At 48.3% G+C, this 13,267-nt stretch overlaps 1 protein-coding gene across 1 annotated transcript; it reads right to left on the reverse strand.

Annotated features, from left to right (window-relative positions):
• Positions 1–9,721: 9,721 nt before the first annotated feature.
• LOC123151459 (aluminum-activated malate transporter 10) lies at positions 9,722–12,375 on the reverse strand. The gene is made up of 3 exons (XM_044571165.1): positions 11,986–12,375; positions 11,758–11,898; positions 9,722–11,672 (listed from the first exon to the last, which is right to left on the reverse strand). Exons 1-3 carry the CDS (start codon positions 12,329–12,331, stop codon positions 10,162–10,164), a joined length of 1,998 nt encoding a protein of 665 aa, XP_044427100.1. The 5' UTR covers positions 12,332–12,375; the 3' UTR covers positions 9,722–10,161.
• Between the last annotated feature and the right edge of the window lie 892 nt (positions 12,376–13,267).

Raw genomic sequence — 13,267 nt, forward strand, 5'->3', positions numbered from 1 at the left:
ACCGGGTCAATTTCTGGGGCAAATGTATCTTCTCTCACAGGTGGGATCAGATCGGTAACTTTGTATGAAGGGGTGGCCATCTTCTTATTTGCACTATCAAAACCCGGCTGGTATTTGTCCACGTTGGTGTCATCTCCAAGGCTGGTCACCTGAGGCCGGACTTCATGGACGCAGGCTATAAAGTCATCTTGATCAAAAGGAGACCCGTCCTCTTTCATGGTAGGATAGCCCCTTGCGACGTCCGCCGGGTCTAGGTCTGGCACCCAAGCTTTGGAGCGGCTTAGGGAAGTCGGTGCACCGGCTCGCGCACAGGAGCGTTTTACCTCTTGGAATCTAGCAGGCAGGATGGATAGCTTCTTCAGGACATCGCTAAGCCGGTTGGATCCTTGATTTACCGGAGAGATAGCGGCCACAACCCGTTGTGTACTAATGTATAATTGTTGAACCAAGGTGTATACTGCCTTTAGTTTAATCAACGGGTCTTGGTTCAGATTTTTGCTTCGCGGACCTGTATATATTTAACAGAAGTCAGTTGGCGGATCATACTCCGGTTTGACAAACAATCATAGTCAAGATCAATTCATACGGCTTACCAAAAATCACAGTAACCATCTGAGATACCCGGCCCTTCAAATTGTTCAGCTCTGTTGAAATTTCTTTCAGAGTTGTTTCAGCTGTCTCAGCTCGGCGGGTCAGGAGTGTTTTCTCATTCTCCCAAGTTTTCTCTTTGGCAGCAAGGTTGGTCTTCAAAGTCTCCGTTTCAGAAAGGCTCATTTGCAATTTGGAGGTGCAAGATTTGATTTCTGACTCCTGGCTTGCTAGCCGGGTCTTTGCGTCAATCAATTGGGAGTTCAGTTCAGATAATGCATTCTGTGAAACATTCAGATAAGTCAAGATTTGGTTTTAAATTCCAATATACATATTCCAAATTCAAAGTCCCAAGTACTTTACAAAGTAACAACACTTGGCACTTGGGGGCTAATGTATGCCAAATCAATTTTTTATGACTCTACCAGCATATTAAAAGTCCCAAGTCCTTTACAAAGTAACAACATTTGGCACTTGGGGGCTAATGTACATAGTTCAGCAAGGTTATCAAAGATAAACCGGAATGTTAAGTATTTTACAGATGGTGTTCAATTCTGAAGTACCGATTCATTAATGATTAAATAAACCGATCCTTGGGGACTATGGGTGAAGTCTTGTTCTGCCAATATCAGGCAAAGATTCAGACGTAAAGGTATCAGTCTATATTGTAAGTCTACAGGTTATTCCGTTTTTCTCATAATCTACAGACTTGGGGGCTCAAGGAATATTGGTAAACCAGAAACTACATACCTCATACTTCAATTGAAGCTGCTTCAACATCTCAATCTCAGAATCACGACTGGAGTGTACATGACTGAGATAGCCAGATAAGATATCACTGGCATTAAGACGGTCATAGTTGGCAACATCAAGACGAACCTTCCGCCTCTCCAAAGCTTCTTGCTTAGCTGTGCACTGTGCCAATACCGTCGGGTTCCCCGGCTCAACATAGCGGCTCCCAGTAATTTGAACATCTTGAACACGGGGAGACAGTGGGCCGGTTGAGCTTGATGGACCAGTTGCAGAAGGGTTAATAGTGTTCTTGGCAAGGGATGGCTCTGGAGGATTTGCTTCATGAACAATAGGCGGGTCTTCTGGGGCGACAGTCAATGGAGAAGGTGGCCTAGCCGGCTCAGATGCCAGTACTGGCGGATCTTCCACTGGTTTTGTTGCCTTTGCTTTCTTGGACTTAGCTTGACCACTAAAGAAAAATATTGCAGGATAATCAGCATTAAGATAACAATTGATCAAACTCGGAAGAAAAGAGGATTTTTAGTTACCCATTAGCAGTCTTGAAAGCCGGAAATTGTGTTTGTGATGAGTCACCCGAGGAACGAGACACCTCCTGAAAAGGTAAATGAAAAGAGTTAAAGGAAATACAAGGAGCGGGATTCATTAAAACAAAGGTAAAGACAGTAATAAGTAAACCTCGTTTGGACGTATCCGAGGGGTTTGTTCAGGGGCGACAGCTGGCTCATCTTCAATCTCAACTTCACGACGGCTTTCATGCTGCTGCTGCTTCAAATGAAAGTTGGGATCCAAGTAAGCTAAGGGGTTAGAAAACCTTACTTTACGGATCACTCATCGAACTTTGTGTCTTAGTAAGGGCTCTGAGTCGGAGGAAATGATAGTTACCTCTGCTTCCCCGGCTTGGCTAGCCCCAGTGTCATCCTGGTAAGGATCAGTATCAATAAGATTGTTAAAAAGTTGGCCAAGGGAATCAAGGGCTACCTCCGAGTCAGACGAGTCATCAAGCTTCATTAAATCCTCAGCAGTAGTTTTCTTCTTCTTCTTTGATTTTCGGGTTGTCTTCTTGGTGTTCATAGCGGCGGCTTTCGCCTTCTTGGTAGCTTCGTGGTCATATTTCGCCTTCCAGAAGTCAGAATTGGCCTGTAAAGACAAGAAGAAAGATCAGTATTAAGTACTAATAGCTGGGAAAAATACGAAGAAAAAGAGATCAAAATGTACTTACTTCTGGCGCCGGATTAATCTTGCAGAAGGGACTCAGCCCAACAATACTGCAATCCTCGTACTTCCCATTTACCAAAAGGGTTGACATCGAAACAATATCTTCTTCGGTGAGATCAACTGAGCTGTGACAAAGAGAGTTGTCCGGGCTTCCGTCATATTCATACATCAGTTTGGATCGACGGCCTAATGGAATAACCCACCATGAGATCCAGCAGCGGGTCACATCTACTCCAGTTAAACCATTGCCCAACAAAGCATTGATTCTTCTGATGGAGGGAAGTAGCCTCTTGCGTTCAGCAACGGTAAGCTTATCCGGAAGGGTGAACTTGGAGTCAAGATGACTGGGGCGGTAACCCGGCAGAGGCTTCTCGTTTGCTGGAGAAATATCCTAACAATAAAACCAAGTTTGGTTCCAGTATTTTGGGTGACTTGGTAAGACGATAAGAGGGAAAAGAGCACCCTGGCGACGCTGAATTGAGATGCCTCCAAGTTCTAAGCTAGGACCATTGGTGCATTCATTCTGCCGGTTTAGGTAAAAGTACTCCCTAAACAGCTCTACGGTGGGCTCTTTCTGAAGATAAACCTCACAGAGTACTTGGAAGTTGCAAATGTTGGAAATGGAATTGGGTCCAAGGTCCTGAGGGTGGAGTTTGAAAAAATGAAGGACCTCTCTGAAGAATTTTGAACCGGGCGGTGAGAAGCCACGATTCATGTGATCAGTGAAGACAATCACTTCTCCGTCTTTTGGATTGGGGCGTTCTTCCTCCGGGTCAGGAGCACGATAAGACATGACATTTTTCGAAGGCAGAAACCCAATGATGAAGAACTCTTTTAACTGTTCCTCAGTTATGGACGAAGGGACCCAGTTACATACGGTGGGTGTCTTTGACGGCATGATGTGCAGAGAACTGAAAAATAGATAACAACATGCCGGCTCAGCCTACGGTCATTTATAAAACAAGTAATGGAGGTTTAACTAAGGGCTAATGACATATAAGGAAAAGAGAGCCGGTGTGGTAAACCGCCATGACTATAGATTCTTTCAGAAAGTGGATTCAGCTAAGTGTTGGGACAAACAAGTTTTTCAAAGTGATTGATATTATTTCAGATCAGAAGGATGTTTCAAAAAGGAAAATATTCTAGACCTAAAAACCTAGTACAGATGAGTTCGACGATTATAAAGAAACATCTATACAGGTAAACGGGATCTACTGATATCAAAAATGAATGCCAAACAGCTACCGGGTGAGTTATATCTCTTCTTTGGATCAAAAGAAGTTGCGGAAAAGATCTACAGATGGTCCATGGCAAACAAGTGAAGAACACTGAAGAACTTGCAAACCTAGAACAGATCTGGGTGTGTGAGGGAAGAAAACTTACGAGATGCAGGTCTGCCGTGAAGAATCACCGTGTCCTCTGGTCGGACTCGGGGTAATGCAGCGGCCAAGCTTGACGACAACGATGAGAGTTGCGGCGGCGGTGGAGCTCGAGCAGAGATGGAGGTTGCGAGAGGAAGAAGATGAGGAATAAAGGAGAATGGGAAGGACCGGCCGTGTGCCTATTTATAAGGACAGATGCGAACAGGCGGGCGTGAAAATCAAGGAGACCCAATAATAATTATCCAACTGAACAGACGCCTCGATTCTCGGAAGGCATTAAAAAATGAAAGATCCGTTGTAAGATGACGTCATGAAGGTTTTTTATGTTTTCAAAAGATGACGTCACGACGGGTTACAGAAGTTTTCAGACAGAGGATGGATTCTGACTAAGTATTGAAGATTGACAAAGAACAAAGTTCAAAGTCAATCTGGGGCCTAATGTTGGGGATATTACTATCAGTTGAGACCCGCCCAGGAGGGGGTGTGTCAGCTTCAATGGCGGGTTACGCAAGAAGCTCAGTAAACATCCAACTTTGTAATTTATTAAGTCTTATAGAAGGCCCAAAGGCCTGGGGCCGTCTTGAGGCCCGATATTGTAAACTGCCGCATGTAAGGAAATACTTGTACAGAAAGACATGTAAAGAAAGTCACCGAGCCAGACACGATTATGAGCCGGCCGGGACTCTGTAGGCCAACTGGCGTCAACCCGTGTATATAAGGGAACGACCCGGTGGCGGTTTGGGGCAAGAAACAACCGAGTCGATAACCAAGCAGGCGAATTGAGCCTCTTGGAAGTCGAAACCTCAGCAATACCAATCCCAACTAGACGTAGGCTTTTACCTTCATCGTAAGGGGCCGAACTAGTATAAAACTCTCTCGTGTCCTTTGTCCCGATTAACCCCTTTAAGCTTCCTAGTGCGATGGCCCTACGACTAAGTCCTTGCTCTAGGACATCTGCCGTGTCAACTCCACGACAGGGAGTAAACTTTACCTTTCAGTTTGGGAACCGCCACTAATGTGTTTAGCATGGAAGATATTGAAAACTCTTAGTCATGACGTTGACAGGAAAGGCATACCTCTCAAAATTATATTCATCTCTGTGTTAAGCTTCAGATCTGGCACCTCTACAAATCCCTGCTCCCCTCTGCGAAGGGCCTATCCATTTAATTTTATGTTATTTTACTTTTATTGTTGAGTCATCACCTTCTCATTTAAGCACCAGTTGGAGAGACTATTGTCATTCTTATGAACTGAGTATAGTTAATGTTGGGTGTGACTTGACTGGATCTCTCCTACCATGAATTACAATATTTAGTCGCTACTTAAACTTAAGAGGTGCTATGCATTTATGTTTTGCGGTCTCAGAAAGGGCTAGCGAGATACCATGTTATCATATTATATCATGATTGTTTTGACAAATTGTTGGCATCCAAGATATCTTAATATTGCTCGCTAGTTGCTTATGCCATTGGTATGAGTAAATGTGAGACCTAAATGTTATGATGCACATGGTTAGTTCATAATCCTTACTAAAAACTGGAACATTAGTTAAGTATATCTACAACAACAAGAGCCAAAAGAGTTTGTAACTTTTTTTCTTTATCACTTTCAGTTTGTCAACTGAATTACTTGAGGACAAGCAATGAGTTAAGTTTGGGGAGTTGGTATGTCCCAAATGTATCTACTTTTCCAAAAACTTTTGCTCTTGCTTTGGACTCTAATTTGCATGATTTGAATGGAACTAACCCAGACTGACGTTGTTTTCAACGGAATTACCATGGTGTTGTTTTTGTGCAAAAAAAAGTCCTCGTATTGGGCTGAAAATTTACAGAGAATATTTTCAAAATATATAAAATACTGGCGAAGAGAAATACCGGAGGGGGGCCACCAGGGCGCCACAAGCCCAGGGGCACGCCTAGCAAGCTTGTGGGCCCCTGGCAGCTCTCGCAACCCTAACTCCAACTCCATAAGTACCTATTCATCTAGAAAAAAAATCAGGGAGAACACATCATCGCGTTTTACGATATGGAGCCGCCGTCACCTCTAGTTCTTCATTGGGAGGGCTGATCTAGAGTCCGTTCTGGGCTCCAAAGAGGGGGATTCGACGCCGCCATCATCATCAACCATGCTCCATAACCAATTTCATGATGCTCACCACTGGGAGTGAGTAATTCCTTCGCAGGCTTGCTGGACAGTGATGGGTTGGATGAGATTTATCATGTAATCGAGTTAGTTTTGTTAGGGCTTGATCCCTAGTATCCACTATGTTCTGAGATTGATGTTGCTATGACTTTATTATGCTTAATGCTTGTCACTAGGGCCCAAGTGCCATGATTTCAGATCTTAACCATTTATGTTTTCACGAATATATTTGTGTTCTTGATCCTATCTTGCAAGTTGTATGCATCTATTATGTGTTATGATCCGCATACGCCAAGGTGACAGTAATTGGGATTCTTTCTAGTGATTACCGTAGTTTGAGGAGTTCATGTATTCACTACGTGCTAATGCTTTGTTCCGGTTCTCTATTAAAAGAAGGCCTTAATATCCCTTAGATTTTCTTATGGACCCCACTGCCACAGGAGGGTAGGACAAAAGATGGCATGCAAGTTCTTATTACAAGCATGTATGACTATATACGGAATACGTGCCTACATTACATTGATGAATTAGAGCTAGTTCTATGTCACTCTAGGTTATGACTGTTACATGATGAATGTTATCCAACATAATTATCCATCACTGATCCAATGCCTACGTCTTTCTCATACTAATTTTTGCTAAGTTACTTTCATTGTTGTTGTCGTTACAATCACTATTAAACTGCTACTACTATTGTTACTATTACTATTGCTACTATTACCACTGTTATCAAACTATCATACTATTGTGCTACTGATCACTTTGACACAGATATTTAGTTCTCTAGGTGTGGTTGAATTGAAAACTCAGCTGCTAATATTTGCAAATATTCTTTGGCCCCCTTGTGTCGAATCAATAAATTTGGGTTGAATACTTTACCCTCAAAAACTTTTGCGGTCCCCTATACTTGTGGGTTATCACCGTCCACAGCCCGGATAGGGACGTGTCGGGTGTGGAAGAAGTGGTGCACAGACACCGCATCCTCGGACTTGAACACCCACATCGGGCTGGCCCGAAGCTGGAGCTGCAGGATGCGGCCGTGGAGCATGATGTCAACCACGTCCACCAACTTTATCTTCTTCTTGTCGGTCATAAACTTGATCTTCTGTTTTAGCTCCGTCACCTCTCCGAGGTTCCCCCAGTCCATGCCCTTCCTCCTCCAGGAGGCGAGCCTCGTCGGAGGACCAGCCGAGAAGGTTGGTACCTCGGCCTGACCGGCGGCTGATACGTCTCCAACGTATCTATAATTTTTATTGTTCCATGCTATTATATTATCTATTTTGGATGTTTAATGGGCTTTAATATGCACTTTAATATTATTTTTGGGACTAACCTATTAACCAGAGGCCTAGTGCCAGTTTCTGTTTTTTGTCTATTTTAGTGTTTCGCAGAAAAGGAATATCAAACGGAATCCAAACGGAAGGAAACCTTCGCGAGGATCTTTCTTGGAACAAACTCAAACCAAGAGACTTGGACTGGAAGTCTGAAACTCTGCGAAGCTTCCACGAGGCAGGAGGGCGCGCCCAAGGGGGGTAGGTGCGCCCCCACCCTCATGGGCCCCACAGAGCTCCACCGACGTACTTCTTTCGCCTATATATACTCTTATACCCTAAAAACATTAGGGGGGCCCCACCAAAACCACTTTTCCACCGCCGCAACCTTCTGTACCCGTGAGATCCCATTTGGGGCCTTTTCCGGCGATCTGCCGGAGGGGGATTCGATCACGGAGGGCTTCTACATCAACACCATATCCTCTCTGATGACGTGTGAGTAGTTTACCACAGACCTTCGAGTCCATAGTTATTAGCTAGATGGCTTCTTCTCTCTCTTTGGTTCTTAATACAAAGTTCTCCTCGATGTTCTTGGAGATCTATTTGATGTAATAGTTTTTGCGGTGTGTTTGCCGAGATCTGATGAATTGTGGATTTATGATCAAGTTTATCTATGAACAATATTTGGTTCTTCTCTGAATTCTTATATGCATGATTTGATATCTTTGCAAGTCTCTTCGAATTATCGGGTTAGTTTGGCCTACTAGATTGATCTTTCATGCAATGGGAGAAGTGCTTAGCTTTGGGTTCAATCTTGCGGTGTCCTTTCCTAGTGACAGTAGGGGCAGCAAGGCACGTATTGTATTATTGCCATCGAGGATAAAAAGATGGGGTTTATATCATATTGCTTGAGTTTATCTCTCTACATCATGTCATCTTGCCTAAAGCATTACTCTGTTCTTATGAACTTAATACTTTAGATGCATGTTGGATAGCGGTTGATGTGTGGAGTAATAGTAGTAGATACAGAATCGTTTCGGTCTACTTAACACGGACGTGATGCCTATGTTCATAATCATTGCCTAGATATTCTCATAACTATGCGCTCTTCTATCAATTACTCGACAATAATTTGTTCACCCACCATAGTACTTGCTATCATGAGAGAAGCCACTAGTGAAACCTATGGCCCCCGGGTCTCTTATTATTATATTGCATCTCTTTTATTTACATCGCATCTCGTTTACTATTTTGCAATCTATACAACAAAAATATTTACTTTAATATCTTTATCAGATCTCACTTTCGCAAGTGACCGTGAAGGGATTGACAATCCCTTTATCGTGTTGGTTGCGAGGTTCTTGATTGTTTGTGCAGGTACTAGGTGACTTGCATATTATCTCCTACTGGATTGATACCTTGGTTCTCAAAAACCGAGGGAAATACTTACGCTACTTTCCTGCATCACCCTTTCCTCTTCAAGGAAAAACCAACGCATGCTCAAGATGTAGCAGCGGCGAGTGGCTCGGTGACGTAGAACCACTTGCACTGCCACTCCTTGATGGTCTCGATGAAGGTACCCTTGAACCAGTCGACCTTCTGGTTCTTGCTGATCATTGCTCCTCCGCATTCTTTGAGCTCGAAGCCGCTGGAATTAGGCTTGATGTTGAACATGTTCAGCCACAACCCAAAGTGTGGCTCCATGCGGACGAAGGCCTCGAAGGTGATGATGAAGGAGGCGAGGTGGAGGATGGAGTTTGGGGCCAGATGATGGAAATTGAGCCCGTAGAGGAAAAGGATCTCGTGCAGGAAAGGGTGCAGTGAGAACCCCAGACCTTGGACGAGGTGGGGAATGAATGCTGCCCTTTCCCCAGGGTTGGGAGTGGGCACGCGTTGGTTTGGCTCCGGCAGTTGAGTGGCGACATTGGCAGGTTTGACTCCAAAGACTTGACGTGTACTCCAAGGACATCTTCGGCTGCCGCCATGTACATCCTTAGATCCGCAACCGACTATGTAACCCTAGGTGCCCCTCTGTCGTGTATATAAGCCAAGGGGTTTAGCATGTAGAGGGGATCCGATCATAATCACATTCACCTAGCCTTAGGGTTAGAACACAACTTATCTCGAGGTAGATCAAGCTTGTACTCGATACACAACCATCAATACAATCAAAGCATGATGTAGGGATTACCTCTTCAAGAGGGCCCGAACATGGGTAAATACTGTCTCTTTCGTCCCCTGTTACCCACTGATCCGAGATCCACAGCTCGGAACCCCCTACCCCACGGTCTGCCGGTTTTATCACCCACACCCGGGAACCCCCATTTTGAATGCATAAGGTGGAAAATGATCTACCTTCTCTTTCAAAAAATAATTTATACTACCTCTGTAACTTAATATAAGATATTTTTTCACTAATGCTATGATAGTGTCAAAAAAACGTCTTATACTATATGTATTGTATTAAGTTACAGAGGGAATAGATCCGAGCCAAACAGGGAGTGTAATTAAGCATTTTGCAACCACATGGCATGCGTGGTAAGGGACCTAAAGCGAAATCAAGCATTTTGCAGGCTTGCAGTGTATTCATTCCCGGCGATGACTGCAATGCTGTTTGTTTTGTACTCCTATATGAAGTCCTTGTGACGTACTTACCCCGTATTACAGCACGAAGGTTGTGCCCTCGAGTATGATCCACAAGAGATGCAATGTACTGTACAACGTACATATTTGACAAACATCTCACTTGCGAGGGCTAATCAGGGATCCAAAACTTCGCGCGCCCTGATTAGTGACCACACACACGTTCTTCAGGCCATCCCAAGTATGGAACGGTTCCGCGGGCTGGGGGCGTGCGCGGCGAAGTCCATGGGGCGGTTCCTTGGGCTGGGCACGACGCCTCCATGGCTCGCGAGGTCCACGGGCCGGTTCCTGGGGCTGGGCGCCACGGGCGCGTGCCCGCCGAGCTCCGCCACGCGGTTCCTCGGGGTGGGCACCGCCGGCGCGTGCCCGGCGAGCTCCGCCGGCCGGTTCCTGGGGCTGGGCAGCACCGGCCCGTGCCCCGCGAGCTCCGCCGCGCGGTTCCGCGGGCTGGGCACGCTCACAGTGAACTCCTGGGGCGGCTTGGGGCTCACCTTGGTGTCGCCGCGCGCCCACTTCTTGGTGCTCCCCCGGCGCATCAGCACCTTGATCAGCTCCCCGACCTGGTCCCGCGGCGCCTTGCCGGAGCTCGCGCCTGCCTTCTGGGCCGCCTCCGTCTTCTCCTGCTCACCGGCGACCTTGACGTGTATCTCCTGCGGTACGTGGGCGTCGACCGGGTTGCCCGCGGAGGCGGCGGGCACGGGCGCCTCGGTGTCCAGCGCCGCCTTCTCGTCGTGGTCGGCTTTTTTGAACCTCGCCGTCGTGGCCAGGGTCTCGACGGCGCCGATGACCAGCTCCGCCCTCGCGCAGACCTCCAGGAGCATGGAGGCGGCGCTGAACAGCGGCAGCGCCTCCATGAGCGGCGAAGTCCGCAGCTCCGTTACGGCGTCATGCTCCTGCTCTGCCTCTGGTGATCCGTCCTCTCCTTCCTCCAGCACCGTGGCCAGGCACCTCAGCTTGTCCCTCAGCTCCTGGGCGGTGGCGTTCATGTCCGCCGCGACGAGCCCGAGGCGGTCCCACCGCGTCATCGACGTGACACAGCCCGACGCCTCGCGGAGCACGGTGGCCAAGTGTCGGCCCAGGGCGAGGCAGGTGCCGGCGAGGTGCTTCTTGATGTGTGCCGGCGTCTGGGCCTCGGAGCCGACGCAGGCGGCGAGGGCGTCGATGCAGTAGGCGCAGCAGCGCATGGCGGCGCCGACCTTCTGGTACTGGCCGTACGGGTGGCGGAACCCGAACTTGCCGTGGCCGGGCTCCCATTTCGCCAGGTTGGCCAGCGAGTCCTCGGACGCCTTGGCGTTCAGCACTTGCTTGTACCCCTGTGACTTGGCGGAGAGCGCCCGCCTCGCCGGCCTCTCCCCGGCGGCGGCGTCGACGGCGGCGGGGCCAGAGAAGTAGTCCTCGACGCAGCCCTCGGCGGCGGCGGCGAGCTTGTCCATGTTGCGCGCGACGAGGACGTGGAGCTCCTGCCCCGCCCAGACCGGGAAGACCAAGGTGCAGACGGCGAAGCAGATGAAGGCGCCGATGGCGATGGTGGTGAGGCGCTGCTGCGCCATGAACACCACCTCGTCGGCGCGGTACCCCGACACGGAGACGAGGCAGTAGGTGAGGATGAAGACGGTGACGCCGTAGTCGAACTTGGCCTTCATCGTCGGGATGAACCGAGAGAAGGTGGCCGCCGCAGCTGTACACGTAAGTCGACATTAATGTCAACTAGAGGATCGATCGAAACAGAGGACAAACATCAAACATCAGAGGATGGAACATACCCATGATAAACATGGAGCCGGTGAGGACATAGGGCTGGAGCTCCTTGCCGGACTGGCTGGCGACCCAGTGCACGCCGAGGGCCAGCGCGCCCCCGGCCAGCGTCGCCGCGGCTCTGTTGAGGCCTTTGTACAAGCAAGCACCTGAAACGAACCCACATCACATCAGCTCTTCCACTCCTTACCACCTCACCATTGTTGTACCACGAGTGTTGCTGAGTTACTACATACCGACGGTGTACTCGAAGACGACGACGACGGTGAGCACGGCCCACATGGCGTTGCCGCCGGTGAAGTCATAGAGGGGGTGGACGTAGTAGAAGAGGGAGCAGATGGCGAGCGCGAGGGCCACCTTGAGCCCGTGCACCATCCTCCTCGGGTCGTCCGCGCCGACCTGCCACACCATACCGCCGAACGCGGCCACCCTGTCCCTCGGCGCGGCCATCCACGACAGGAGCCACCACCACGACCGCCCGCCCTTGACGCCATCCTGCTCACCGACCGCCGGCACGTCCACCCTCCACTCAGCACCGGCGCTCTGGCCGGCTTCTCGCTCAGCTGTCGCCCCAGCTGCCATGCTCGTCTCTCAGTCTATGCTTGGTTCCAAGTCTTGTTGGGATCTTTGCTTGGATGATGGATGCAGTAGCATGGGTCGAGCGAGGGCTTATATACGCGAGGAGGGGGGATTATAAAATGCGGCGCCTGACCTGGCGCACGTTGATGCGTGTCAGTGTCACGGTCACCACCACACTTTGGCCTTTGGGAAAGGGCGCTCACTTTATTATCATAAACAAGTTTGTGTAAACCACCTGATCACAAAGAAAACATGACGAGCCAAGGGACCAGCGACGTACGCCGTTGTTAATACCACTGATGAGGTCTAATGTCATAAGAAAGTGCATGAGTTGAAGTCAACGCAGGTCAAATGGTAAAGAACCAGCAAGTGAGTTACCGAAGAGATGCAAGATCTGCTGGGAAAACACACAGAAATGTAATGCTGAAGCCTGAAGAGATCACCTGCCCAGTTTTCCTCAGCACAAGTACCGGCAGAACACCAGCGCATGAAAATTCAGTTACAGTAAAACAAAGTCACTCACTGAATCTCTGATATGTGCTAGCACACCATTACCACTCACTGCCATTGTCTTATTAACTTCTTGCGCAACTCTTCACGTATGTGGAAGCTGCGTCCAGCATACGATTTCGATCAAAGCCAACGCCCAGCTAGCCAGTCTAGCTTTATGACATGAGCACGCAACACCGCGAACAGCGGATCTACTGCATGCAGTCGCTTGATACGGTAAGAGGCATTACGTTGCAGCATCCTCAAGGGACTGAGCGTGTTTCTCATTAATTTGTGGCCACGTTCAGAAATGCAGCGGCATGCATTGTGTGGCCATTAATGATGTGCTGTTTCACTGATCTGGTTAGAGCTACACTTGTGGCAACACTTGGCAGGGACGTGTACATGGCGGTTCCGGTGTTCGGTTCAAGCAGGGACAGGAACGCTCTT

The sequence above is a fragment of the Triticum aestivum genome, chromosome 7A (assembly GCF_018294505.1).
Source record: "Triticum aestivum cultivar Chinese Spring chromosome 7A, IWGSC CS RefSeq v2.1, whole genome shotgun sequence".
Taxonomy (NCBI): Eukaryota; Viridiplantae; Streptophyta; class Magnoliopsida; order Poales; family Poaceae; genus Triticum; species Triticum aestivum.

Coding starts and splice junctions, on each gene's coding strand:
- LOC123151459 (XM_044571165.1), bottom strand. CDS start 12,331: ATGGCAGCTGGGGCGACAGCTGAGCGAGAAGCCGGCCAGAGCGCCGGT. Junction 11,899..11,985: donor CGTCTTCGAGTACACCGTCG/GTATGTAGTAAC, acceptor GGTTCGTTTCAG/GTGCTTGCTTGTACAAAGGC. Junction 11,673..11,757: donor CGGCTCCATGTTTATCATGG/GTATGTTCCATC, acceptor TTACGTGTACAG/CTGCGGCGGCCACCTTCTCT.